General features: G+C 41.4%; 2 protein-coding genes across 15 annotated transcripts in view; one reads left to right on the top strand and one right to left on the bottom strand.

Moving 5' to 3' along the window:
- Positions 1 to 670: 670 nt before the first annotated feature.
- On the top strand, positions 671 to 16,177 carry nup85 (nucleoporin 85). Its single transcript, XM_058404375.1, has 20 exons — positions 671 to 861; positions 1,318 to 1,411; positions 1,499 to 1,652; positions 2,297 to 2,367; positions 2,513 to 2,544; positions 2,791 to 2,860; positions 3,395 to 3,516; positions 3,751 to 3,885; positions 4,203 to 4,325; positions 5,074 to 5,205; positions 5,560 to 5,666; positions 5,804 to 5,887; positions 6,357 to 6,422; positions 6,925 to 7,076; positions 7,249 to 7,366; positions 8,077 to 8,177; positions 8,698 to 8,849; positions 8,963 to 9,055; positions 9,516 to 13,822; positions 13,902 to 16,177. Exons 1-19 carry the CDS (start codon positions 829 to 831, stop codon positions 9,612 to 9,614), a joined length of 1,938 nt encoding a protein of 645 aa, XP_058260358.1. The 5' UTR covers positions 671 to 828; the 3' UTR covers positions 9,615 to 13,822; positions 13,902 to 16,177.
- The window catches only part of LOC131362395 (NACHT, LRR and PYD domains-containing protein 12-like), a 54,173-nt gene continuing 38,622 nt past the window's right edge, over positions 9,907 to 25,457 (bottom strand). For 12 of the 14 annotated variants that reach the window (XM_058404335.1, XM_058404337.1, XM_058404342.1 and 9 more), the window contains 4 exons: positions 18,512 to 18,685; positions 18,037 to 18,063; positions 17,693 to 17,865; positions 9,907 to 13,310 (listed from right to left, as the gene is read on the bottom strand). In XM_058404335.1, the coding sequence (XP_058260318.1) occupies positions 13,138 to 13,310; positions 17,693 to 17,865; positions 18,037 to 18,063; positions 18,512 to 18,685 (547 nt within the window). In that variant the 3' untranslated portion in view covers positions 9,907 to 13,137. The remainder of the gene's footprint in view (positions 13,311 to 17,692; positions 17,866 to 18,036; positions 18,064 to 18,511; positions 18,686 to 25,457) is intronic. The other 2 variants (XM_058404330.1, XM_058404339.1) reach the window with 1 other exon arrangement.

Raw genomic sequence — 25,457 nt, 5'->3', positions numbered from 1 at the left:
GCCGCGGGCGCGCAGGACGCACGGCGTCGGGCCGGCTGACGTCGCGCGCGGACCCGTGCGGGCGCTCTCGTCGGCGCTGTGCTTGTGAGCGGGCACGCGCACGCCTGAAATCAAACGTCTTTTCTTTCACAAACTCCGTGTTGAATAACTGAACGCCCCGAAAAAGCCGATAGGATTGTATAATGTTTTTACACTTAAATATCTAAGAATTCAGTGAAAAAGAGGGACATTTTCAGCGGTAACCATGACAACTGAGACTGGGTCCGTCCGTCACAATGCCGTGATTCCAGTGATGGACGGACGCCATCTTTGTTCAGGGAGCACAATACAGATCTCCGAATTCCACTTTAAACATGGTTCATATAAATAACCGTTTGGCTTTAAATCAACATTAATATCATGCCTGAAGTTTAGACCCGTTTCATTTTGAGCTTAAAATTATATTTGTGTTTACAAACACGCAGAAGAAACACAAATATCTGTACTGGAGCAATCATGAATATAGCTTGATACCCAAAAGGCACGATTATGATTTTTAGACTAAAAGATCACGAAAGAGACGAAAACTAATCCTGAAATTAAAACCCCAATCTCTCATTTCTCTCATTTAGCACATATATTTATAGATATATATTTTTAAACTCAGGCGTTCTGACAAGCCCGTCTTCCCTGCGTCACTTCCTGGGTCTTACCCAGCGAGCAGTCTAAGCGAGGCGCTAAAATCCTAAAGCTTGTAGTGTGTGAAGTTAGCTAGCTAATGCAATTCGGAACATTTAATCCGTTCACACCTTATCCGGATTTATTGGGAATTTAGGTTATTTTTCCTAAATGGAGGAACTAGACGTGGAGCCGACAATCACGGTAAACTGAGATAAAAAAAAAACAATCCGGTCCATGATCTGGACTGCATTCTTACTGTATAATAATAATAATAATAATAATAATAATAATAATAATAATAATAATACTAGATAAGATAGAACATGTCTCTAATTTTGGAAAACTGTTTCCAAAGGAAGAACCACAAATGGGTGTGATGGTCAGGGGTGCACAAACCTTTGGTCATATATATATATATATATATATATATATATATATATATATATATATATATATAAAACAATTGTATATAACATATGTATATACATATAACATATATATATAACATATATGTAATATATGTATATTGTATTATTAATTCGGATTATTTATTATATGATCATTGATATAGAATTGAAACTGAATTAAATGAAGTAGCATAAAATACAGCATGTAAACGACTAGTGAATTTACTTACAGTAATGTGTGTGTGTGTAGCGGATCCCAGGTGCCGGCCTTAATCAGAAGCACCTAGGCTTTGAGTGGGGTCCAGGAGACCTGCTGGTGTATGAGACCAACCTTAAATTACAAGGTAACAAACGCTGGAGAAGAGTGTGTGAGAGAGACGTGGTATATTTGTGTATCACTGACCCATAACTGTCTCTCCTTACACAAACAGGTCCTGGCTCTGGATGTCCCTTCATCCATGTGGTGCGCAGAGACGAGGACATCTACTCGCCCATCCTGCGCAAGCTCTTCAACGAGTCCCATCACATCTTCGTTGGGCTGCAGAACATTAAAGACGACGTTCCGAGCAAGAACAAGAAGCCGCAGTAAGAACAATGGATTTGTGTTTATTACACATGTATTACAAGTGGGTACAGCATGAGGAAATATAACCTTCTGTCGGACCTGCGTGAAACACCATGCCATACGACAGCACCGAGTCGTGAATCTCTCACCTCTGACTCTCAGGTCTAACTGGATATGTGCTGAATATTTCTCAGTGATTAAAATCTTTGCTTAAGGTGTATTCTGTATTTTAGTAAAATATAATCATGTTTTGGCAGAACAAATGGTTGGCATTTTAAGTTCAGAGGCAAAGCTGACATCTTCAAGACAGAGGAGATCGTCAGTATGCGTTTCTAGTCTGATTAACAAGCAAGAGTAAAGAAACGACTGGTGAGGGAAGGACTGTTGCTGTAATGTGAGTGAGATCAGGAACTAAAAGGTTTCATGGTCTAAGAGGAATGAGAAACCCTTGTGGATATGATGCTGTAGGGAAATAATCAGGTTACAATAAGACCTGTGAGGAACTGTACAACTACCAGTGTTTCATTTATAACTGCATGTACAAACACACACACACACGCTTTCAGTGCTCTTGTGTGTTTCTTCACACCATCTCTCTCTCTCTCTCTCTCTCTCTCTCTCTCTCTCTCTCTCTCTCTCTCTCTCTCTCTCTGTGTCTCTGAAGGTTTGTGAGCATCAGTAAGAACTACAGGTCTGTAATACGAGCCTGTATGGAGGAACTGCAGCAGGTCGCAGGTGTGTGTGTTACGCAATGCAAACAAAACTGTACCCTTGACTGATTTTTTTTGTTGTTGTTGAACAATTATAACAGTTTCTCTCCATCATTTCTCTCTCTCTCTCTCTCTCTCTCTCTCTCTCTCTCTCTCGGTCTGTCTCTCAGTATCCAGTAAAGTCCCACAATACAGTAACCAGGTACTGATTCACACATGTAACTTTAATATAACATTAATATAAAATCCTGCCTCAAAATAATGACATTAAAATACAGCTAGTAAAAATTATTATGACTAAATAGAATCCTCTTTTTAAAAATGGAGGTAAATAAAAGCTGAACTCAATTAAGAAAAGCAAAACATACTGTAATGATCACTACAATATCTTTTCCTAAATGTTAAAGTAAAATAAATCCCCTAAAAAGTACTGTGTGTGTGTGTTCAGGTGTCCATTCTCTTAGCGATTGAGCTCATCTGGAATCTGTGTGAGGTTCTTTTCATCGACGCAGCACCAGGTAGAGTCGCCTTAAATTATTCATATTACACACGTTATACACACATTTTATATACACAATATACACACACTGTATACACACTGTACACACTATACATGCACCGCACACTACACAGACTTTATACACACTTTGTTCACACACTCTATATACACTCTATACACACTTTGTACACAACCTGTAGATACACACACTACATACACTCTACCCACTTTATACACACTCTCACTACACACACTATACCCACTTTATACACACACTCTATACACACTTTATATACACACACTCTGTGCACACACTACGCACACTTCACGCTATACACTTTTTATACACAATCTTTACACACATAATAAAAAAAAAATCAGTTAGCAAACTCCTGTATACACAGTCTGTGTCATGACTATTCTGGGAAACATCTCTCACATTTATAAATGTTTATTGTTCTAGAAGATCTCAGATCAGCACATACAAATTATTAGTAGTTGTAGTTCTGAATGCTCCTGGAAGTGTTTAATTTAAAGGCTGTATTGTGTTTAGCCGGCTCTCTGCTGCTGCACCTGCTGGACTGGGTGCGTTTACACAAAGCTGACGTGGATGAGAAAGCCAGGAATGTCCTTCAGAGTGAAAGCCCCACACGCCATCACGCTTACTGGGATGTGGTACTGAAGCCCTCATCCTCCATCATCCTGTTTAACAAAAAACTACAGTACACTCTGATACACAGTGTTAACACCCTCTCTCTCTCTGTCCTCTCTCTCTATATATATGTCTCTCTCTCTCTCTCTCTCTCTCTCTCTCTCTCTTTTTGTCTCTCTCTTTCCTCTCTTTCTGTCTGTTTCTCCCTCTCTTTCTCTCTCTCTCTCTCCTCTCTCTCTCTCTCTCTCTATCTGTAGGTGATGAGTTTTGTCCTGCAGGGTCGTATGGACGAGGCTCGACAGGTTCTGCAGAAACGGGCATCTCTACAAGCGGAGTCCAGAGCCACGTATCAGCTGATGGACAACCTGCTACACAAAATGCCTGTGTTTAATGTGAGGACCGTTCGTATATTATTCCATTTAATTTACATTACACCAACTTTCCTTCCAAACGAACCACAATCCACTCTTAGCAGTCAGGATATTCTCACAATGAACCTGAAAACAGCAGCATGTGCACCAGGCAGTGATGTGTAAAGCTGATCCTGCTGCTAAGTTTGAAGCAATGCTAACTGTTTTAATTATGATCTCCTCATGAACTCTTAGCTAAATAGTTACAGTGGATAAACCGGTACAGAAAATATCTGGATTTGGTTCAAAAAGACATTAAATGCAGCGTTCCAGCTTTTACCGTGTGTGTGTGTGTGTAGCCCAGTGGCACTCAGACCCTCACAGAGTTTGATGTGAAGTGGAGGCACTGGCACGAGGAGTGTGACCGCTGTCTTCAAGACAACTCCTTTGCTAGCAACAATCACCTGGAGACCATCTGCAAGGTGAGGCCTTGTCTTTCCATAATAATAATAATAATAATAATAATGTCAGTTTCTACATGTCTGGTCTTACCGTCTGTCTCACTGCTTAATCTCATGACATGACTATTCATACAAGATGCATGTCAGGTTTCAGAGGGATGCAGGAAGTGCAGGATAAAAATGGTCCCAAACCACATAACATGAATTAAACAAAACACAAATACCTGAAGGCATCACTGCAAAACAAAGACTCTAAAGAACCTAGAAAAACCTAATAAAAAACCAAGAAACCAAACGCAGCAACAAACAATGACATGACAACGACAGAGACGAGAGGGTAGGTATAAATAAGGCAAGACATTCAGAGCAAATTGGAAACAGGCGACAGGACACCTGACATAACCACATGACATTCAACAATGTATAGCAATATACCTACCAGCACCCCCTCTGGTGGTCTGTCAGGGAATTGTCCCAGTAGTTTCTGACAACGCATAATATTTTTTATTAATTTATATTTACAGATACTAGTTCCTGTTCTTACTTATATCATAAACAGCTATCAACACTTGTTCCCTTTCTTCCCTTTTCCTCTCTTTGTTCTTTCTGTTGATGGTAATAAGAAAGCATTTGTTTACAGTTACAGCTTTACCCCAGACAAGTCCTGACATTTTAACACTGTAATACTGTAGACTTTAATTTTTTTTTTTTATTTTAACAATGACAGTTTTTTTTGTCCTCATGTGTTCTATGTATTGTGTGTGTTCAGGTTCTGGTGGGTGACGAGGACTCTCTGCTGGAGCAGAAAGAGTTGCTGGGAACCTGGTACCATTTACTGATCAGCCGTCTGCTGTTCTCTCATCCTACTGTTAAACCCGCTGAGCTGCACTACTATGCTCAGGTACACACACACACACACACACACGAATAAGCCAAGAATAAGCCTTTAGAACTGAGAGCAAGAATCCTTTATTATCGCCACATATACATTACAGCACAGTGGAATTCTTTTCTTTGCGTATCCCAGCTGAAGAAGTTGGGGTCAGAGCACAAGGTCAGCTTGAGCAGGGAGGGTTAAGGGCAATCCTCCATCAACAACCCAGAGCCTTAACCAATTGAACCACCACTGCCCATATAGATTAGTATGGATCACAAAAATGATAAGATGAACAAACACCAGCAATTTCTTTCCAGTTTTCTGTTTTTCATAACTGTGTTACATGTTGTTTTTTCTTGTGCCTGTGTGTGTGTTTAGTCGAGTATGGACATGTTCCTGGATTCCCACAGCGCTCCAGAGCCTCTGGACAGCATCTTACTTGCTGCGTTTGAGTTCGACCTTCACCAAGTTATTAAAGACTGCAGGTGAGAGTAAACCCCTGACAGCTCCCTGCTCCTTTGCCACAACACATCACTGCAGCCATATGGGAATGTGGAAACTAATACATATTTGTAAAGTTTGTAAAGCCGTGTCATTCATGTGTGTGTTTATTGATCTGCAGCATTGCCCTAAACAATTGGTGGTTTGTGGCTCACCTGACTGACCTGCTGGATCACTGCAAACTCCTGCAATCTCACAACCTCCAGTAAGAGCTCTGTACACACACACACACACACACACACACACACACACACATATATAAACACACTGTACAGGGGCAGTGGATTACTGATGGTGCAACGGGGTCCGGAGGCATAAGGACCGTGAGTTTGCAGCACAGGAATGGAGTGACGTCTTTGGAGCTGTTATCATTGTGAGAGAGTGAGAGAGATAGATAGAGAGAGAGAAATGGAACAGACATGCTCTGTAGACTCACCTTCCTGCATCTGCTGCAACCTTTTATATTCTCCTGGATTCTCCTGAAGGCCGAGGAGCTGATGCTGTTATCACAGGTTGCCATCCCACCTTGCAGCCATGTGTTCTCTTGCACAGCAAATGCTGTTGACCGTTGCATGTTTTAGGTGCCATATTGTCATATCAAATAATAGGAATCATTTTGATTATTTAATTATTACACCCATTTATTTATATGACTGATTTGTGTGTGTGTCTAGTTTCGGCTCTAACCTGCGGGAGTTCCTGGTGCTGGAGTACGCCTCTGGACTCTTCTCTCATCACAGGTGAGACGTCCATGTTCACGTTACGCGGTAGACACTATGCTTTACAGCGATCTGCGTTATACTTACAGCGTGCACAGATTAGCTGATTCCAGAACTGAGCAAATTGTGGATTAGAAAAGTCTTCTGATTCTCAAATAATGTATTATAGGGAACATTATCTACCGTCATGTAGTCCCCTATGTAATGAGCATCTGTAGCACAGTGGAAATGTCTTGGGATTCATCCATTTCTCTCACTTTCCATAAGTAAATAAATACAATGCATCATAATTATTTGTAGCTTGTATTGATCTAATGTTCCCTCTCTGTGAGCGTCCCATTGAGACTTATTAATATTCATACACATTAGATGTTGAAAGTTTTAAGAATTGATGGTTTTAGTGAAATTTGATTGTCCTAATGTTTATCTGTGTGTGTTACAGTACTTTGTTAAATATGTATCCTATTTACAACTGCCGTGTGACGTGTACACTTGGCTCTGTGTGTGTGTGTATGTGTGCAAGTCTGTGGCAGCTGGCGGTGGATTATTTCGATCACTGCCCTGAGTTCGGCCGTGTGTATCTGGAGCTGCAGATTGAGAGAGTGCCACTGGAGACGGAGCGCAAAGCGCTGAAGGTGCTCAGGATTTGTGAAAAGAGACAGATGAATGAACAAGGTGTATACACACACACACACACACACACACAAAAGAAAAACACTAGTGTGGTTATCTAAATTTACATTTTATGGTGAGGTGAGGTATTGTTACAGCTATAATCTATAATTGTCTGTTAGTATCTTGGGATTATGGGATTATAAACCTGTGTGTGTGTGTTTGTGTGTTGCAGTGCGCAGTATCTGTAAGATCATGGCCAAAAGGGCTCTCAGTAATAACAGACTGGGTTCTGCTCTGTCCTGGAGTATAAGAGCCAAAGACGCCGCCTTCGCCACGCTCATCTCTGAGAGGTATGTGTGTGCATGCATGTGTGTGGATTTGTGTGCAAATGAATGTGTGTGTGTGTGAACTACTTTGTATTTATTTACAAATATAGGTTTAATGTAGTATTCTTGCCCTAAAATTTGTTTATTGCGATATCTGTATTTTTCCTAATTGTAACAGAAAACTGAATTTTTTTCTATTATATTCCTCAACATTCTACACTATATTGCCAAAAGTTTTGGGACACCCCTCCAAATCATTGAATTCAGGGGTTGGGCTCAATTTGATGCTACCAACTTTGTGGGAACAGTTTGGGGATGACCCCTTCCTGTTCCAACATGACTGCACACCAGTGACCAAAGCAAGGTCCATAAAGACATGGATGAGTGAGTTTGGTGTGGAGGAACTTGACTGACCTGCACAGAGTCCTGACCTCAACCCCATAGAACACCTTTGGGATGAATTAGAGTGGAGACTGTGAGTCAAACCTTCTCGTCATCACAACATCAGTGCCTGACCTCACAAATGCACTTCTAGAGGAATGGTCAAAAATTCCCATAAACACACTCCTAAACCTTATGGAAAGAGTTGAAGCTGCAAAGGGCGGGACAACTCCGTATTACATTCATGTGCATGGAAAGACAGACGTCCCAAAACTATTGGCAATATAGTGTATTAATGATTTGTTCTTTTTATTTGTATTTAATGTTTATGATCTGCTGTATGCCTTGTTCAGGTTTCTGCAGGATTACTGCACACGCGGCTCCTTCTCTGATCTGGATCTGATCAATAATCTCGGACCGGCCATGCTCCTGAGTGACAGACTCACGTTCCTCGGTACCTGCTGTGTGTGCACGTGTGTGTGTATGTGTGTGTGTGTATGTGTGTGTGTGGAACACATGTTCCTCAGATCTCTCACTGGATCCACACCTGGATCTCACTTTTTTTAAATTCTTGTAATATAAATCTTACATTAATATTAATTATTAACGATGTAACCATGACAGATTGTCCCTGTAGGATTTCTTAACACATTATACAGATATTTAATAACACTACTTTCTATGGTTTTAAATGTAGTTATGTTTCATCGTTACCTGAAATAAGGAAAAAAAACAATAAGGTCCTGTTTTATATTTAAAGGAGAAACAAAATGAGAAGTGTGGGGTGATATCTGCTGCCTTCTGATTGGCTGAACACAATGTAGATGTGCTCATTTGCAGAAAGATGCACTCATTTGCATAAATTTAATTAACTTCAATGTATATGGATTTTACAACATTAGTCCAGAAGTCCATGAAAGGTCCTCAGATACAATTTAACACGTGTGTGTGTGTGTGTGTGTGTGTGTGTTTAGGGAAGTATTGTGAGTTCCACCGGCTGTACGGAGAGAACAAGTTTACTGAGGCGGCGAAGCTTCTGCTCTCACTCATGACAGCAAAGATCGCTCCTCGCAGCTTCTGGATGACTCTGCTCATAGACGCCCTGCCCTTACTGGAGCAAAAAGAGGTACACTCAGACTGTGTGTGTTCACACTTTATTTAAAGGGTGAGTTTAGATGGAATGGAAAGGTTTGGATGGAATTCTTTAGTAATGTCTGGCCTGTGTGTGTGTGTGTGTAGGTGATCTTTTCAGTGGATCAGACCCATGAACTCATGTTCTGTCTAGAAGAGCTGACCTCTGACAACGAGCTCAAACCAGAGGGTCTAGCACAGGTACAATACAAACACACACACACATAGAGACAATCTTATTACTAGTGAATGTAAATGATATGACAATAATCTCCCCTCAAACTCTTCTGTCCAGAAGTCATCAGAAAACTTGATTACAGCTTTATCTCTGACTGTTACTGACACTGGAGACTCCTTCCATACATTTTACACAAATGTCTCCTTATGAGAACCTTCACCACATTAACAAAAGCTTTATTAAATCCGTTTATGTGGAGCGGCTGCTGTACAAGTCCCCGTGTGAGCCGTTACTATAGAAACGATAAGGTCTTAGACAGAGGGCATTAATATAAACCTGCACTACAGTCAGAGCTGCTGTTCTAGAGAAGAATAATCAATGCCTTCATACCAATCAGAATCCAGAATTTTAATAATAAAAAAAATTTTAATAATAAAAAAATGTGGTGTACAGTATATGAAATGGTGTGTGTGTGTGTTTCAGGATGATGATGTTGAATGCACAAAACTGGAGTTGCTGCGATTAGCTCTGGCACGTAACCTGGCGATGGCCATCGTGAAGGAGGGAACAGTCGAGGCCTAAACACGCGCGCGCACACACACACACACACACACACACACTCTCACTCTCTCTCTCTCTCTCTCTCTCTCTCTCTCTCTCTCTCTCTCTCTCTCTGCAGTTACATTAATTCACACAAAGCCCTCAAGTTCTCTTACTTTAATGTATATAAAACTGAATGAATAGAATGTTTTGGCATTTGATTAAAAAAAAAAACGTTTTGGTGGGGTTTTGCAAAAAATGTTGTTTCTCCAGAACTGTGTGTGTGTGTGTGACAAAACCAGTACACTTTAAATAATGCCCAAGTAAGCCCTTATATATTTTGACACATTTATTTTTTAATAACTGTAAGAAATTTTTTGCATGTTCAATACGTAAATACACAACTAACTTTATACAACAATAATTATTCCATTTAATCTATATATTTATTTCTTCAGAAAGTGGTCCAAGGAAGGACAACTGGTGAACTAGCAACAGTGTCACTAGTGCTCAAAGGTCCTTGTATGTGTGGAGTGAAGGCTAGACATCTGGTTTGATCCCACAGAAAATCTTCTGCAGCACAAACTGCTCAAAAGGTGAATGGTGGCTCTGATAGAAAGAAGTCAGATCACACAGAGCATCACAGCTTGCTGCATATGGAGCTGAGTAGCTGCAGAGTGCTAGTGTAAGTACTTCAGGTGCCAGAATAGAGTCCAGAAACCTGATAGATGGTGGGATCAGTCAGGCAGTGTTAAGGGATGGGAGGCAGTGCTTTATTTCCTTATTCTGTGTAAACTCTAGAGACAGTTGTGTGTGAAAATCCCTGAGTATTCCCAAGGTCTAAAATACTCAAACCAGCCAATCTAACACCAACAACCAGGCCACGGTTAAACTTAAACTAGATCTTCTTAGAATGCTTAGAATGTCACATAAATAAAACAAAGATGAAAATTGAAGCAAGCTGCAGAGGATATGCACGATTGTAGACTCAGCAGAACAGCTTATGACATCTTCCAATGAAATCACAATTAGGTTTTTGGCAACAATGACAAACTTGCAGGCTTCACTGGTCAGGTAGTGCGGACTAGTTGTGGTTGCTGGTCCCTTGTGCCTTTATTAATGCTAACAGGTACAGTTTTGTTCAGTTGTCCAGTGTTTTGGGGTGGGGAGAGATTTGGCAACCCTGTTCATAGCCACAGACTTGTTGCAAAAACACTCAGTTGTAGTTCTCAACATAAAGAACTGCATTTAAACTATGCAACTTGTACACTGAGCTCTCAAACATGGACACTGTATACATTTCTTAAACAAGCATTGAAAGACATATCCAGTGGTCGTGGAAAACCACCTTTCTGTTTTTCAGAAGGGTCAAATTATTACCACATCAAGCAATGAAACTCTATTAAAACCTGAAAGGATAAGGGTGAACCATCATTTTCGATTTTGAAATGTGGTCAGAAAAAAATCTTTGTGATTGGATTACTTAAACATTTGGTGAAATCAAATCATAGCACAAACATTTGAACACACTGGTGTGTTTAATAGTGAAAGTAATAGCACTTCCACATGCACAATGTAAAAACAACTCAAAGGATTGTGACTAAACAGCTGTGTAGCCTTAAGAATTTCTCTTATCACTGAGGCTGAGGGTCATGTGGTCTGATGAGTCCAGGTTTATCCCGTTACAGAGGGAAGGGTGCATCAGGGTAAAAAGAGAGGTGGATGAAGTGATGCACCCATCATGCCTTGTGCCTACTGTACAAGAATGTGGGGGCAGTGTGATGATCTGGAGCTGCTTCAGTTGCTCAGGTTCAGCAACACTATGTGCCCAAAAATGAGGTCAGCTGATAACCTGAATATACTGAATTATTGTCTTATTGTCTGCTGAGGCATTTAATTTAATAGTGAATAGTGAGTGCATTCCACTCTTCTTGAAGGGTGGCCCTCAGGTCATTGAGGTTCTGGGGTGCAGTGTTACGAGCCTCTACACGGCGTCTCAGCTGATCCCATAGGTTTTCTATGGGATTCAGGTCTGGAGAAAATGCAGGCCACTCCATTTGAGGTACCTCAGCCTCCAGCAGCCGTTCCCTAATGATGCAACCTCGATGAGCTGGAGCATTGTCATCCATGAAGATGAAATTAGGTCTGTGTTGTTCATGCAGGGGCACAATGACTGGATTAATGATGTTATTCAGGTAGTATTGGCTTGTCACTGTACCATTCACAAGATCTACGGCAGTTCTGTATTGAGTAGACACACCTGCCCAGACTGTAACACCACCACAACAGTGGCTGATGCATAGCGCTCTCCTTGACGTCTCCAACATCGTTGCGGCCATTATTTCTGCTCAACGTAAATCGACTTTCATCAGAGTGATTTATAGTCAATTCTAAACTTAACAGGTAGCCAGTGGAGGGATGATAATATTGGGGTTATACGATCATATTTTCTTGATCTGGTAAGAACTCTGGCGGCTGCATTCTGGACTAACTGTAGCTTGTTTATTGAAGATGCAGGACAACCACCAAGTAATGCATTACAATAGTCCAGTCTGGAGGTCATGAATGCATGAACTAGCTTTTCTGCATCAGATACAGATAAACTGTTCCTAAGCTTGGCAATATTTCTAAGATGGAAGAAGGCTGTTTTTGTAATATTGGAAATATGATTTTCAAAAGTACAAGTTGCTGTCTAATATTATGCCCAGGTCTTTCACTGTTGAGCTAGTAGTAACAGTACATCCTTCTAAATGCAAGCCGGATTGTGAGAGCTTTTGTGTACTGGTTTTTGGACCAATAATAATATCTCTGTCTTATCAGAATTTAGTAATAGAAAATTATCGGTCATCCAATCTCTAATATCTTTAACACACTCAGTTAGTCTAGACAATTTAGATATTTCATCTGGTTTTGATGATATATATAACTGGGTGTCATCGGTATAACAATGGAAACCAATCCCATGCCTTCTAATGATGTTACCCAATGGAATCATGTATACCGAGAAAAGCAGAGGTCCTCAAACTGATCCTTGTGGGACCGCGTATTTCACTGGCACTACACTGGACAGTTCTCCATTTAAATCTACAAAGTGGTATAGATCAAACAGGATCTAAACCATTTTAATGCCTGTCCCTGCATACCTGTGTGATTTTGTAAGCGATCTACGAGAATGTTACGATCTATAGTGTTGAATGCAGCACTAAGATCAAGCAGGACTAAAATTGAGATGCAGCCTTGGTCCAAAGCTAAAAACAGGTCATTTGTGATTTTAACTAGTGCAGTTTCTGTACTATGATGGGGCCTGAAAACTGACTGAAATTCTTCAAGGATATTGTTTTACTGTAAGAAGGAGCATAATTGAGCTGACACCACCTTTTTTAAATATTTTTGATATAAACGGAAGGTTTGAAATAGGTCTGTAGAGTTCAGTGAGTTTTAGGTCGCACAGTAATGGTCCTTATACCATTGCAAAAACCATGTTTTTGTAACGTGTAGTAGCCGATTACATGCTTCAGTTTTGTTGCTTACAAAGTGTTTACATTTTTTTTCCTGTGAACAGCATTTAGCCTCTTGGTGTTGAAATTGTGTTTAGGAAATGGTCTTTGTAGTTGTATAGCCAAGTTTCTTCCCATTCTTTTGGTTTGCTACATGTGTAGATACAGTGTGAAGGGTTTGATGTCAGAGCTGAACTCAGAGCAGCGTAGTCTTCATCTGAGACATCACAATCAATGCAACCTGCAAAGACACACAACACACTCTTCATCAACAGATCTTTATCTTGTTTTAATACTTACAAAAATATGAAATATTTATATCTTATCTGTAAAATGTTTTTTATTCAGAATATCAGGAGTATTTAATTACACCTGTGTCACTGTGAACGCAGGGCCAGACCACCAGAGGGAGACCTCGCCTGAATATTGACTGTTCTTACTTCGTTTCTGGTTTTTAGGGCTTTTAAGCAGTGTGCTCCCTCTGCTCATTACAAAGTGTAGTCTCCTAGTGTTACATGCCAAGCCTTGCGATTTACCTGCTCTGACTTTTTATGTGTATGATCTTTGCCTGTTTGCCTGTTTTTACGAGTTTCTGTTTCGGGTTTGTTGGTCAGTGTTTTGCTTTTCCGGTTTTGACCCATTGCCTGCTTTTCTCGTTCACGATTCTGCGCCGCATATGACTCCAGCTTTGCTTCTACTGTGGGAAATCTGGCCACAGAGTGTACCAATGCCCAGGGATACACCACTTCCAAGGTAGAGACTTGCAATTTGTCATGCAAAGTTTGACTTCCTGTCTGTTTATTCCTCACTGACTCATGTTTTTGTACCACAGTGCTAACTGACTCTGGTTCTGCCATAAATCTCATCCACAATAACCTGGTTCAGCAACTCCATATTCCTGTTTTCCCCTGTACACCACCATTCAAAGTGATCCACCACCAAACCACACCCGTAGCTCTATAGATTGGATTATTCCATCATGAAACGATCACGTTCTTCATTATCACTTCTCCATCCAATCCTGTCCACTTATCTCCTGGAGGGAAGGAGAGGTCCAGAAATGGTCGCTGTATTGCACTGAGAACTGTTTTCTATCTCACCCCCCCATGTCCATGCTGGTCCACCTCCATAGAGAGCCCTACTACTATTGTCACAACCACACTCCCTAAGGAATACCTTGATATTCAGGAGGCGTTTAGTAAAGAGAGCCACCAAACTACCAACCATCCGTTTTTTATTCTCACGGTACACCGCAACTTTGCATACCTCAGAGAGGCCAGGCTCTAAGAATGGGAAAGCTGACACCCTCTCCAGGGTCCTTGAAACACAGAACAACCCGCTTGCCTCAAGCCTATCCTCTCGCCATCGGTTCTCATAGCTCCTATCCAGTGGAACATTCTACGAGAGATAGCACAGGCCCAAAGCTCAGAGGCACCTCTGCCCAACTGCCCACCCACCAAAGTTTTTGTTCCAACTTTACTACGTGCCAGAGTTATATGATGGACTCACGAAAGCCCAAGCACTGGTCGTCCCGGTATCCAGAGAATGACCCAATTGCTATGGCAAAGATTCTGTTGGCCATCCCTTCACCTGGACGTCGAAGAGTTTGTTTGATCTTGTAACGTGTGTGCCCAGTCACAAACCAGCCGCCAATTACCTGAGGGCCTCCTAGAACCGTTACCCATTCCCCAGTGTCTGTGGTCTCATATCTCGATAGACTTTTTAACCAACCTTCCAGAGTCCCAGGGCTACACCACCGTAATGGTCGTCATAGACCAGTTTTCTAAGGGCTGTAAACTGGTTCCCATGAAAGGACTCCCCTCTTCTATGGAGACTGCTCAGGCTGTGTTCCAATACGTCGGCCTACCTGAAGACAGCGTATCCGACTGAGGAACACAGTTCACATCCCGTGTCTGGCTGGAGTTCTGCCATCAGCTTTGTATCAACATCAGCCTGAGTTCAGGTTAACACCCACAGTCCAACGGCCAAGTGGAACACCTCAACCAGGAACTGGGGAGATTCATCCAACCGACTGCAGCCGTGAACAACAAAGGTGAAGGGAATTCCTGCCCTGGGCAGAATATGCCCAGAACTCTCTGTCATTCCTCTACTGGGCTCACTTCTTTCCAATGCATGCTTGGCTCCCAAACACCACTGTTCCCATGGTCTGGAGAACCCTCAAATGTCCCTAGAGTAGAGGACTGGTATAGAAGAAGTCAAGAGGTCTGGGAAAGGGCTCATGTGAGACTCCAGCGTGCTGTGAGGAGACAGGCAATCCAAGCTAACCGCTGGCGATGCCCTCACCCTGCCTATCAAGTGGGCCAAAGAGTATGGCTGTCAACCAAAAACCTGAAATTAAAACTGCCATGTAAGAAACTCAGTCCCAGATTCATCGGCCTGTTCGAAATCATCAGATCAATCCAGTCTCTTACCGTCTCGAGTTACCTCCAGCTTACCGTATTTCCCTACCTTCCATGCTTCCCTACTTAAACCCTATCACGAAACCACTAGCTCAGGGGTGTCCAATCTTATCCAGAAAAGGCCGGTGGGTGCAGGTTTTCATTCCAACCAAGCAGAAGCTACACCTGATTCCAACTGGCTAATTAGTAGATCTTGGCTTTCACTAGACTTAGGTGTGGCTTCTGCTCAGTTGGAATGAAAACCTTCACCCACACCGGCCCTTTGCAGATAAGATTGGACACCCCTGCACTAGCTCCACTCCCCTGGGCATAGACGGCACCCTAGCCTAACAGGTTCATACCATCTTTAACTCACCCGCCCCTCACCCTAGGGGGCGCCCTCGTTGTAGAACACCTGGAGGTGTTCCTAGAGGGGGGTTCTGTCACTGAGTACACAGGGCCAGACCACCAGAGGGAGCCCTCACTTGAATATTGACTGTTCTTACTTTGTTTCCAGTTTCTAGGGCTTTTAAGCAGCGTGCTCTCTCTGCTCATTGCGAAGTGTTGTCTTCTAGTCTATTTACCTGCTCTGACATCCTGTGTGTATGACTTGTCACTCAGTGTTTTACTTTTCCGTTTTTGACCCATTGCCTGTTTTTCTCGTTCACGATTCTGCCTGCTGTTCCAATAAATCTAACTCTTACTCTCACGCCTCTGATGAGTTCTTACAACTTGCTTATTCTATTTAACAGCGACTGTATATATGGGTGGACGTCATGACAGGGAGTGAAAAGTGAAGCCAAGGTCACAAGGTCACAGTGACAGACTCCAAGGTCCCCTAATGGCTTTCTGCAGTACAGTTTATATCCCCACTCATCCCCATTTTACTTAATGATGACTGCGCAAAAATTAAATTCAAAGTAAATTGTTTTCAGGAACAGTGTTCTGTATTTTTTCTTTATGACAAGTATTTTATAGAAGTATTTAGTGATAAATGGTTCAGTCATTAAGGGGGGGGGTCTCATTAACCTTTATGATCCTTGGTCTTTTCCATTCTGTTCTACTGTAAACTACTTTAACAAAACCTTGGTAGGGAGTGCTTTCACATTTTTCAGTATGTTGCTCATTTTCATATCTATACTATAGTTCACTGTACTGATATTATATATATTAAAAAACCCAATGTGAACGAATGTTAACTGTTTGTTCAATTCAATCAATTCCAATTATTCAATAACCTGAACTATGATATTCACCTAAAAAAGCAAAAATTGTGAATATCCTTCACCACTTGTTTGTGAGTCTCTGGTTTATTTCAGCTTATAACAGTAAGAAGGACATAATCAAATGTCTGAGAAAGTGAGGGAGACGAATCTACATGTTTAAACACCACAACAGCCCCTCACCCGGAAACAAACGCACACATTCACACCTTTTCCCTACATTTGTCCCTACTTGGAATTAAGGATGATTAGATAAGTAGTTAACTGATTTTTTCTCTTTCTCTGGGTCAATAAATACCATGATACTGAATGTTATTTCTGTGTTGTGGTTATTACAATGATAACCACTATGATATTGCACAAAGCAAACCTGGTAAGAACTTAATGTATGATTATCATTGCTCTCAGCTAAAATTAAGATTTTCTTTTCATTTCTAATTAAAACTGTAAACTAATAAAAAGATATTCAACAAGATTGAATTAATGAGACTCACAATCACACTATGATCATCACACTCAAGTAAGTTTACAGTGCAGCAGCTATTGCTGCTATATTACTGTTATGTTCCTTCCTTAAGTTTCTAGTGCTTCCTGTATGAATAGACCCATTTTTCTATAGCTGTATAACCATACAGTAGTGATCATGCACTGTGTATCACCTCTCATCCTCACACCTGTTGAACCTGTTCTCTGCTTTAGCTCTGTGTTACTATATGAATGTGTTGAGTGGGTTTACTCTGCCATTCTGCCATTCTAAATTTCTCAATAATGTCAGACACATTGCAGTTGTTACAAGTCATGTTTTGTGATGTGTTTTTAACAAAAGTACTGTACATATGACCTAAAGACTCAGTGACCAAGCACCAGTGTGCAGTTAAAAGAAAAGAATCTTCCTCCTCAGGTCATTGATGCTGAACCTAAAACCCCTGCTTCAGTCTCACTATTAGAGAAAGTGTCTTAGTGAGGAGCAGGTCATGTGACTCTCAGAGAGATGATCTTACCTAGTGTCTCCAGTTTACAGAGAGGATTCTCCAGTAGAGCAGAGAGACTCTTCACTCCTGAGTCTCCTAGTTTATTCTCAGACAGATTCAGGTCTCTCAGGTGTGAGGGGTTTGATCTCAGAGCTGAAGTCAGAGCATTACAGCCTTCGTCTGAGACACCACAACCACACAACCTGCAAACACAATAACACACTCTTCAACAACAGAAAGCAGGTGTGTCTGTAAAATGTATTCACTGGTTCAATCTAATGAGCAAAGTAATTAAAAACAATAATACATACACAGATCTACATACATCTAAAGGTACAGTAGTGATCATGCACTGTGATCTCTCATACTCACACCTGTTGATTCTGTTCTCTACTTTAGCTCTGTGTATGAATGAATTTTAGTCAATAAGATTCTGTATTTTTAAAATATATATAATATTGTGAACAAAGGGTGGACCGACGTCATATTGAACCCTATGGATTAGGAATGGGATGTCACTTAAGTTCAATGCGAGTCAAGGCAGGTGAGCGAATATATATATTATATATATATATATATATATATATTTCTCTGCTGCTTTTAAACCCTGCAGTTCTGACAGTGCATTAAGTATGTGCCACAAGTTCAATATTTTAGTAAATTTCAGTGATTTCAGATACAATGCATTAGTACATTTGACCAAAAGAATCAAATGACAAATCATCAGTGAAAATAAACAATCTTCCCTTCTCAGGTCATTGACACTGAACTAAAACCCCTGCTACAGTCTCACTATTAGAGAAAGTGTCTTAGTGAGGAGCAGGTCATGTGACTCTCAGATGATCTTACCTCAGTGTCTCCAGTTTACAGAGAGGATTCTCCAGTAGAGCAGAGAGACTCTTCACTCCTGAGTCTCTGATTTTATTCCCATCCAGATTCAGTTCTCTCAGGTGTGAGGGGTTTGATCTCAGAGCTGAAGTCAGAGCAGCACAGCCTTCAACTGAAACACCACAATCATACAACCTGCAAACACACAATGATACAGAATATCATGCTGATTTAATTTCACTGCTTCATTCTAATTAACAATGTAATTAAAAACAATAATACTGGAGAATAATACTTTTGTAGATTTGGTTTCTCTCATCCAAACTATCAGGCGTGTAAGCTGAACCAGTGACTGTAACCGCGTTTTGTGCCGACAGAAATGCAGCTTTGTGTGGTAAGACTCGCTGTGGCTGTGTGTGTGTGTTTACATCAACAAGGACTGGTACTTGTGTCTAGTTACTGTTCAACGCTAGTGGAGTTTGTGACTGTTAGATGCAGACCGTTTTATTTACCCCGGGAATTCACTACCATATTCATTGTCGTAGTGTACATTCCACCTAGTGATAATGCTAAGGAGGCTCTGTGTGAGCTCTATGGAGCTATTAGTGAGCTGCAGAATGCTCACCCTGAAGGACTGTTTATTATCGCCAGAGATTTCAATCATGCAAATCTCAAGTCTGTTCTTCGTAAATTCCAGGACTTCAGGACTGGTTTGTGTGCACTGACTGGGATATGTTCAGGGAGGCTGCAACTAATGGCACCTCTATCGATTTGGAGGAGTACACGGTGATCACCAGTGACCAGCTACATCGAAAAGTGCATCAATGACGTGACCATCTCCAAGACCATCACCACACGCTCAAACCAGAAGCCATGAATGACCGCAAAGGTGCGTGTGCTGCTAAAATCTAGAGACTCTGCCTTCAGAGCCGGAGACAAGGACACCCTAAGAACAGCACAGGCCAAACTGTCTCGAGCCATCAGGGAGGCAAAGCGTACACACTCCCAGATAATCCACGGCCACTTCCAGAGTGGTGACACTTGCATGTGGCAAGGCATCCAGTCCATCACCAACTACAGGCCAGCTCCACCTGCCTGTAACAGTGATGTCTCCCTTCCAGATGTGCTGAACAGCTTCTACGCTCAGGTTTGAGGCACGGAATGATGTGACAGTGAGGAAGTCCATTCCTCCTCCAGAGGACCAGGTGCTCTGACTCTAGGCAGAGTTTACCCATGGAAAGCTGCTGGACCAGACAACATTCCTGGCAGAGTGCTCAGGGAATGTGCAGAACAGATAGTGGATGTCTTCACAGACATCTTCAACATCTCCCTGAGCAGCGCTGTCGTCTCAACGTGCCTAAAGTCAACTACCATCGTCCCTGTGCCAAAGAAGTCTCCAGTGTCCTGTCTGAATGTCTACTGTCCCGTTGCACTCACACCCATCATCATTAAGTGCTTCAAGAGGCTTGTCATGAGGTACATCGAGAACCTGCTGCCACCATCACTAGACCCCATGCAGTTTGCGTATCGTCCAAATCATTTCACAGACGATGCCATCAGCACAACCCTCCATCTGGCCCTCACACACCTGGACAATAAAGACACTTATGTACGAATGCTGTTCATAGACTTCAGTTCAGCATTCAACACAATCATCCCTCAGCACCTGATGGAGAAGCTGAGCCTGCTGGGCACCAACACCTCCCTCTGCAACTGGATCCTGGATTTCCTGACTGGTGGGTCTCATAAGCAAGAACGACAAGTCAGAGTACAGAGAAGAGGTGTAGCATCTAACAGCCTGGTGTAAAACCAACAACCTGTCTCTGAACGTGGAGAAAAAGAAAGAGATGGTTGTTGACTTCAGGAGAGCACAGCGTGACCATTCTCCACTGAACACTGACAAAAATTTGTCTTGTTTACATGCACATGTCACTTTACATTGATCTTTTTTACATGTACACATCACTTTAAATATTTATATCTGTTCACTTTAAATATTTAAATACACACGTCACTTTAATTAATTGTATCTATTATAACTAAATTACTTCTGCTGCTATATTCAATGTCCTAAACATGTTTCTATCCTCCTTTGCACTCACTGTCAAACTTTTTTTTGTACAAGATGTTGAATGTTTAGTTCATATAGAATGCACCTTGTAGAAATAGTTTAGCTCTGTGTTTGTCCACATCACCTGTCCTTTGTCTTTGTTCTGTGTAGCACCTCTGGTCCAGGAGCAACGTTGTTTCACTTCACTGTGTACTGCATAAGCTGTACATGGTTGAACTGACAAAGCTTCTTTGACTTGACTTTGACTTGACTTTGGTATACATGGGTGGATGTTGTGACAGGGAGTGAAAAGTGAAGCCAAACAATGTAAGTGAATGGCAGAACATTGTTCAGTAGTGATCATGCACTGTGATCAGCTTTCATAAACTGCTTTAATAATTTTAAGTCAGTGGGTTTATTTTTTATTTTATGACAGAATATGTAATATGAGACCATTCTAGGACCTTATTGAAAGAACTATTAAGATAAAACTGCAGTTGTTGAATACTGCTTGTTCACTGGGCTTCATTTGTAACTCAGATCTGGCAATTGTGGGAAACAAATTTTCTTGTGTTCTCGCAGAGGAAGGATCACTAACCTGTTCGGGAAAGGTCGTAAACATTCTTTCTTGCAACCAAATGGGTCGCAAATCTTAGTGGGTAAACATAGTCTCTAATAGGGGGATCGCTCTTCTACTGGTCTTCGGTTAATTTACAACAGTTGCTGCCGTGACCCGGATAGAAGTTGACACAAGAATCAGATGCCAGAATTCACATCAGTTGGTGCAAGGAACCTGAAAGAGCTAACTGATCCAGAGTTGAGCCTACACCAGACGCTGTTTGTTCCAGACTGATCACCTGAAACAAGTCCAGACTGAACTTCTGCAACTCAACTCTCAGATTTGGTGAGTGTCACTATTAAATGAACCTAAAGACTAGGATTTGAGTAATCCAGTTATCCTCTGATAAAGTCAGGGAAGTGTTAAACACAGCTGTGGGGTGTTTTAACAATTGTTTATCCTCTGTAAATCAGGGAAGCCTCTGTACATATTCTGTTACAGGGAAGGTTAACTACCGTTGTGTGTTAAATTGTTTATCCTCTGTAAACCAGGGAAGCCTCTGTACATATTCTGTTAAAGGGAAGGTTAACTACCGTCGTGTGTTAACAAATTGTTTATCCTCTGTAAACCAGGGAAGCCTCTGTACATACTCTGTTACAGGGAAGGTTAATTACCGTTGGGTGTTAACAAATTGTTTAGCCTCTCTTTATTAGGGAAGAAGTTGGTTTATTTGATTTTATTTTGTTTGTTCTTGTTTTATTAGGGAAAAGTAATAAAACGGCAGAAATATAACTAGATAGTTTCTAAAGTAACTGAAACTGTAGTGAGCCCGACGCACCGCGGCTCTGTGAAGTTTAAAACAATAACCCAAAGTAGTGTGGTTTTGTCCGACGAACTGTGACAGTGTTTTAAACTTAAGTTTAAGCCCGAAGTACTGTGGCTAAGTTAAATGTTTTAAAATATAACACAAAAACCCGATGTAGTGTGGTTTTGTCCGATGTACTGTGACGGTGTTACTTTTTAAACTGTTTGTGAGTGTTGTTTGTGAGCTGTCAGTGTTATTGTAGTTGGACTTGAGGCCCGACGGAGTGCGGCTGTGTCTGAAACAGGGAGACTTTCGAGTTCAAAAGCCCGACGTATTGTGGTGGTTTATTCATTTTGAGTCCGAAGTACTGGAGCTGTGAATAAATAGATTAACGGGTATCTTAAAGTAACTAGATAACGTGTAGTCACTAAAGTTGTTCATACTAAATTCATTAATTCAGTAAGATTTTGAAAATGGAAGAGCTAATTGTTAAATACATTGCTAAGCATGGCTCTCAGGGAATGTTCGATGGAATTGAGAACATTGTTGATAAGCCTTATGAGTGGGCTATTGCCAAATTTGAAAATGATCCCAATATGCCTATGAATAAAAAAGGAAAAATTGCCAATGCGCTTCAAGCAGTTCTGGGTGCATACAAAGTAACTAAGAAGACTCTAGATGTGTTAAAGGCTGAAAATGAGCAACTTCAATCTAGACTGGGTTATGGGCTAATTTGTAAAAGAAATTTCCAGTCTAGAAAGATGAAAAGGCCAACATGAAGAATGAGATTGCATTTCTTAGAATTAACAACAGCATGCTAAAGTCATCTGTGGAAACACTGTCCAATGAATTGGAGGAATCAAAAATTGCTTGTCAATTTCTGATCAAAAATGGCACATTGTGTAACCAGGTTCCAGAAATGAGAGATTTGTTTAAAGAAAGCAATGAGAATTCAAAAAGAGATTCTCAGCCAGTCCTTGGTCAGTACTCTGACGGTACAGTTGATTTACCCATGGCACCAATTCGCTCTACTGCAGCTGTGTGCACTGGTGAAGGAAGGGAGAAACCTTTGACCTTGGAACCAATGGCAGAAGGTGTTAAAAAGCTCCATAGGAATAGAGGCTGCAAGGTTTCCTGTAGAAAGGAGGACCAAGCTACTGGAGATAAAAAGGAAAGACCACCCCCTTGTAACCCTGATAACCTCCTAGTGTGTTATTCGTGTGGCAAGGAAGGACATATTTCCAGACATTGCAAATTTTCTCTTAAGAAAGAAAAGAGAACAGGCCCAAAAATTGATCAGTTACAGGCCACTGTAAACAGATTGAGTGAGGAGCTCAAAAATCTGTGTAACTCTTTGCCTGCTATTTATCGCCAAGCCACTCAGCAAATTTGGAATAGTCAGAAAAACAAGATGTCTTTTGTTCAGAAAGTGCACCATCACAAATTTGAAACTAGAGATGAGTTAATGGTTAAGAACTACCAACCTGAGGGCCCATGGGCTGCTAACTGGGTGCGACCATGCAGAGATTCAGTTTACAAGCTCTGCCATAAAACTAAATACCAACAACCTGTTAAGAGATGGTCCCACAATGATCAATTAAAAACCATAAAAATCTGAAGCCAATCATACTGGGCCATGTAAATAGTCAAGTGTATATGTAAGTCTTTGTAATGTTTTCTGTCTTATGTGTAGTAAAAAGGGCATAAATTCATTAGGAGAAATCAGCAGCATAATCACATGCCTAGTCAGCCTGCTTATAACCCTAGTGTTGTCCCCACACTTCCACTGAAAGTCTAGGACAACTTTCTCAGGTGCTTCTGAGAGCACAGCAGGGGCAGGCAGAGCAGGAAAAAACTAATTGTTTACCTTTCCCTGGTTATGTACAATAATGATAAAAGCTGGATATAGTTGCACAGGGTATGGGTCCATGTCTTAGAACAGTACAGGCAGTTCACCTAGCCTTACTAGCCTGTTCAGGTATTGTGTTGGGACAGGCTTTAACTGTAAGATGCCCACATGCAGTATCTGCCTTAATGAGTCAAGCTAAAATCACATCTGTCACCTCCTCATGTTGGGGGAAATTGGTTAGCCACAGTCACAGCCCTGAATATAATTTTGCAACGTGCCCCAGTCACTAATCCATCCTCTTGTATGATGTTCGCAAGGACTGATGTTTCTGAAGAGGATGAGAATGAGGTGACTCATGATTGTGTTATGCTTACACATTTATCTCCGAGTATAATTGCAGAGACATCCCTAAAGAATGCAGATTTTGAATTGTTTGTTGATGGTTCTGCACAAGTCATTAAAGGAAACAGACGGGCAGGATATGCCGTTGCCACCTTGACTGAAGTAGTAGCTTCAGGCCGGTTGCCAGATCACTTTTCTGCACAAGCTGTAGAATTGATAGCATTGACCAGAGCATGTACATTAGCTTCAGACTCAACAGCAAATGTTTATACTAACTCTAGATTTGCTTTTGGAGTGGTTCATGATTTTGGAATTATATGTCAAAGTCGTCAGTTCCTCACATCTTCTGGGACACCTATAAAGCATGCTGACTTAGTCAAAGACCTACTGTTTGCTATGACACTTCCTAAACATCTAGCTGTAATAAAAGTGAAAGCACATGCTACAATTAACTTTGAAGAAGCAAAAGGCAATGCTCTTGCAGACACAGCTGCCAAACAAGCCTGTTTAGGTGATACTGTGCAGGTGTGTGCTGGCAAGACAGCTCAAGGTGTTGCTGTGCCCCCAGATTCACTCAGTGATCTGTATAAAGATGTTCCGCTTTATGAAGCTTGGACATGGCTAGACAAGGGGGCTAAAGTTGATTCATCATGCTGTTGGGTCAAAGGGGGAAGATATGTCACACCTGAGTCTTTGTTACCCTATTTGGCCCAACAGCTACACAACTTAGGACACATTAATCCAACAGCAATGGTTCACCGATTTTCTAATCAGTGGTGGAACCCAGCTTTCAGAGCAGTAGCGACAGAGACAGCAAAAAGATGTGTTGCATGTCAGCAGAACAATGATGTCCCAGCAACAGTCACACCAGCAGCACACACTCCAGCCCCATCAGGGCCTTTTCGGCAACTGCAGGTTGACTACATATCATTACCACAATGTAGAGGAAAAACTGATGTCTTGACCCCAACCGGTCTGTTGGGCTTAGCCCTCATGAAATAATAACAGGGCGTCCTATGTCTATGCCAGGAGCTATTGATCTTAGAAGTGCCAATGTATACATTGCATCAGATGCTCTTATCACATACTGTGAAAATCTTTCTAAGGCAGTAGAGATGGCCAGAGAGAGTAGGTGCTTGTTGGGAGCCACCTCCTGAAGGCGGTCATGCTGTCATTCCAGGACAATGGGTAATAAGATCATTTAAGAGCAAGCCACTGGAACCTAAATGGCAGGGACCATACCAGGTGTTATTAGTAATGGCTGCAGCAGTATTGTGTCATGGGAAAAAAACATGGACTCACATTTCCCACTGTAAGGTAGTTCAACCACCTGTAGGGCCAGACTAGGACACACGGACCAGA

Source organism: Hemibagrus wyckioides, linkage group LG12 (assembly GCF_019097595.1).
Source record: "Hemibagrus wyckioides isolate EC202008001 linkage group LG12, SWU_Hwy_1.0, whole genome shotgun sequence".
NCBI lineage: Eukaryota > Metazoa > Chordata > Actinopteri > Siluriformes > Bagridae > Hemibagrus > Hemibagrus wyckioides.
The sequence above is the reverse complement of the archived record's forward strand: the minus strand, read 5'-3'. Positions and strand labels throughout refer to the sequence as shown.